Source organism: Zea mays, chromosome 8, assembly GCF_902167145.1.
Source record: "Zea mays cultivar B73 chromosome 8, Zm-B73-REFERENCE-NAM-5.0, whole genome shotgun sequence".
Taxonomy (NCBI): Eukaryota; Viridiplantae; Streptophyta; class Magnoliopsida; order Poales; family Poaceae; genus Zea; species Zea mays.
This window is the reverse complement of record NC_050103.1, coordinates 93,969,677-93,973,856: the sequence shown is the minus strand read 5'-3', so window position 1 is coordinate 93,973,856 and position 4,180 is coordinate 93,969,677. Positions and strand designations below refer to the sequence as shown.

At 46.0% G+C, this 4,180-nt stretch overlaps 1 protein-coding gene across 2 annotated transcripts; it reads right to left on the bottom strand.

Moving 5' to 3' along the window:
• Positions 1-263: 263 nt before the first annotated feature.
• On the bottom strand, positions 264-2,054 carry LOC103635561 (uncharacterized). Of its 2 annotated transcripts, none has more exons than XM_020542701.1 (4): positions 1,859-2,054; positions 1,625-1,709; positions 842-1,522; positions 264-762 (listed from the first exon to the last, which is right to left on the bottom strand). In XM_020542701.1, the coding sequence occupies exons 1-4, from the start codon at positions 1,918-1,920 to the stop codon at positions 562-564; spliced, it is 1,029 nt and encodes a 342-aa protein (XP_020398290.1). In that variant the 5' UTR covers positions 1,921-2,054; the 3' UTR covers positions 264-561. The 2 variants fall into 2 exon arrangements, with proteins under 2 accessions (XP_020398290.1, XP_008656207.1); XM_008657985.3 differs by having other exon boundaries at positions 289-762; positions 1,625-1,706; positions 1,859-2,053.
• Positions 2,055-4,180: the final 2,126 nt, after the last annotated feature.

Below are 4,180 nucleotides of genomic sequence, written 5' to 3'. Positions count from 1 at the left end.
TCTCCACTGCTGCAATGCGCGAGGACATGGAGGACATCTGCGTTGCGAAGGCCCCAGTTGGCGCTGGACTTCGGCAAGGGCAGCGGTGATCGCTGCCAACTCTGACGCCTGGGTGGCGGACGTTGCACTGTCGTCGGTGTTGGATCCCGGCATCTCCGATACCAAATTGGTAGAAACACCTCGGCTGCGCAGATTATAGGAGTGAGTATCGAGTTGGCTGGACAAGCGGGAGCGAAGGGGCGCCGTGCTGCCGCTCGGCTGGGAACTCAGGTGAGGTGCGGAACATAGGTGAGGCAGGGAACAATCACTTCTTAGATTGATCAATGCTTGCCAATTGATTACAGACGTCTGGACTTTATAGTCCAACTCTAAACAGACTCTTTAATCTTAGGAACTCTAACAGACTCTCCTTAAAAACAGACTCCTTAATATTAGGATCTCTAAACAGATTCTCCTTATCTAAGGATCCTCCTAATCCTTATCTATATGTCCCTCTATAATGGGCCGACTAGAGGGCTGTTTAGGCCTCCTACTATAAACCATAACAACTGCTATATATCTTCAGGTGAAATTCCTGTCATGTTTCCTAATTTCCTCTCTATTACTTCTGATGTCGACCTCAATCTTGTTGGGAGAAACATCATTGCGGCGGTGCTGCAACTGTACTAGCATCATCCTGTTCTTCTCCTCTAACTCAGACACTCTAGACTGGAGAGTGCTGACGTAGTCCCTTGCTCTCATCAGTGTGGATGCCTTATCTTTCTGCCACGACAAAGCATATATATACATTATTTCTTTTAGGAATAATGGTGTGATACTGCACAAACTGACGCAGTAGTACCTTGGAAGAAGGGGGGAGCACTGTCCTGAGGGCCTTGAAGCTGTCGTTGAGCTTCTCGCGGCGCTTGCGCTCCGACAAAACGTGCTGCTGCTGGTTGTTGCCGTTGATCCCGCCGGTGGGCGGCGCAGGCGCTACCACCAGTTCCATCTGGTAGCACTGCCACTGGGCGAGCCTGACCATGTGCATTCGTGCCAAGGCTGCCATGGCCGCCTTGATCGCCCTCTGCCCGCCGGAGCCTGCAGGTGGCTTGGGCTTCTTCTTGGGGCCGAGGTGGCGGGTGTAGGGCACGAACGCGCCGCCACGGAAGCCGTTCTTGTGCTGCGCTCTTTCGTTGTGGGGTTGTTCGTCGTGGCAGCGCTTGAACTCGTCGTCCAGCTTTAGGATCGTGTCGAGATTGACGTAGCACTGATGGTCGTCACAGTGGCGGTGGCCGCCGCCGTAGGTGACCGGGGAGAGCTCGGTCAGATGGGACTGGGAGGAGACTTCTGCCGGGTGGTGGTGGTAGGAGTTCGCCGTGGTACTATTGTTGTTGCTGCTCCGTGGCCTGAGCGACGAGGCCTCGTCGGCCGGGCTTCCAGGGAAGGAGCGGAACATGGATGATTCCGATGAGGGGGGCAACGCCGTCGTCGTCTCTCGCTCTGCTGGGTGTCCAGTTCTCTCCATGCCCATCAGCAAGTAGAACTGCGCCCCCACCGAGAAAGATAGGTGCTTGTTTCATGTAGCTAGTACGAAAAAAGTAAAACAATTGCAGATTACAAGCGTGCGTGCGTGCATGATCATTGCCTGTCGGAGCTCCTCCTCCACTTGCGAGCTGATCGGCAGGTCGTCGTCCTCCTTCCGCTGCACCTCCGAGCCACTGCTCCTGCTGCTGAAGCAGAATATATAACTGAAACTAGACTAGTAACTGGAGACTCAAGTGGTCATAGTTCATGTCGCCTGACGGTCATTACCCTATTATACGTACTACTACCGTCGGAAATTTTGTCGTTTACTGTAGTGTGTGGCAAGAGTTCTTACCCCGATACGCCGTCGCCAATTCCACGGCCTAGGAATGGCAACCAGCTGCTGCCGCCGTCCATGATGACGACGAGCTAGCTCGCCTTCCGGCGACCTACCTGTCGTTGATCCCGCCCTAATGAATTGCCATTGGAGAAGATAGTGAGAGAAGACTAGTGAAGAGAAGGTACGGTGCAGCGATCGAGCTATTTTCGCACAGAGAAAGACTATATAGACGCGCGCGGGCGGAAATGAAGCTGGTGGCGGAGCTCATCATCATCAGCTTCGTGTGTTACGTGGAAGCTTCAGGTGTAGTCGATGGACCGACGTGGGCATGGACTAGATGGACAAATAACGGACGACCGATCATCGTCCACAGGCCCACCAGCTGCATGCGCTGTTCACGCAAGCAGACGACGGTGGACGCAGAGGATTTTGGGTGTCTAAAGGGTATTTTTACAAAAAAAAAGTTGTAGATCCGTCTCTCTACGTTTTTTTGCGGCTCGTAACCTAAGTAGTAATAAACGTCTCACTTCTATTGTATTTAATTTTTTTGTCTGTTTTATCGATCTTATGTTGTAGAAACGTATTTACTTCTGTATTTATTGGTACACTATATTTATAGACACTAAATTGTATAATAAAGTTTATTAATTCTCTTGTGGTGTCGCGCTTTGACCGCCGCTGGGTGTGCGCTTGGCTCTTGCTACGTGGTAGCCGCCTTACCAGGTTAAGGCGAGATGTATGCTAGGATGGTTACGGGCTACGACTACGACGATTGCAGTGCGAGTGTAGCCATCAACAAGCAACTGGCGCCCCGACCCCCGACGACGACTGTTCTCGGATCATGTGCTGACTCGTCGGCATTTCTTAAACTCGGAGAGTCGGAGGCCACCGAGTTTCAAACCACCACGATCTCTATCGTGGACGGAGAAATTGGATCGGCATTGAACGTAGCTCGGGTTGAAAAAAAACGTATGGTGTTGGCCTAAATTAAAATATCTGTGGATGCATGCGTGGAAGACAGCCCTACATGTCCACAATGTACCTCCAACGATCACTACAGGAGAGACAAACTTTACCTAGCGCTAAATATTTTGCCGAGTGCGAATTCACGGACACTAGACAAAGATCTTCTTTGCCGAGTGTTACACTCGGCAAAGCAAGACACTAGGCAAATCAATCGTTTGCCGAGTATCCGTCACTAGGCAAAGTAAAATACGTGGTGATCGAAAGTTTGCCTAGTGCCAAGGAAAACGCTCGGTAAATCGGAAGTTTGCCTAATGCCAAGTTGCCAATTTGGTAAACTATCGTCGTGAGCTAACACCATCCACCCACCGTTAACTTTGTCGAGTATCTAACTTCGACACTCGACGCCTAGTGTCGGACTATAACACTAGACAAAGAGGCATTTTTGCCCAGTGTCTTTTTTTTTGACACTAGGTAAAATATTTTTTTCTTTTCTTTGTGCTTCCAAACTTTTTATGATGTGTTTCTATAGCACCTAGAACTACATGTCAAGTTTTGGTAAATTTTTTGAAGTTGTTGCTATATTTACTAAATTTATTTCATTTAATTGAATTTTTTTGATAATTCAAATTTGAACTGTAAGTCATTCGCATGATGGAAAAATGATATTCATGTTATTTATTATAATTTGAAGCCTTATCCGGTAACAGACTATAAATTTCAAACATCATGTTCATGAAACATGACCACAAACTTACGGTCCAGTTGTTTTTAAATTGTATAAAAATCAAACAAAGTCAGAAAATTATTAAACTTGTCGAGATGTCATGATATTATATGCGGAGGCTGTGATAAAAAGTTGACAAGGTTTCATAAAAGTTTTACACGAACGATAGTTACCACCTAGTTGGCCTCTACATTAAATCATTAAACTTCTCTCTCATTTCTTTGGTTTGTAAGCATTGTACATAAAAACTTTTATGAAATCTTGTCAATTTTTTATCATAGCCTCCACATATGGTATCATGACATCTCGACAAGTTTCATGATTTTCCGACTTCGTTTGCTTTTTATGCAATTTAAAAAAATTGGACCGCAAGTTTGTGGTCTTGTTTCGTGAACATGATGTTCGAAATTTCTAGTCTGTTACCGGATAAGGCCTCAAATTATACTAAATAACATGAATATCAATTTTCCATTCATTTTTTCCAATATGCGAATGACTTGCAGTTCAAATTTAAATTAAAAGAAGAAATTCAATTTAATGATATAAATTTACTAAATATAGCTAAACGTTCAAAAAAATTATAAAAACTTAACATGTAGTTCTAGGTGCTATAGAAACATATCATAAAAAGTTTAGAAGCAAAAAAA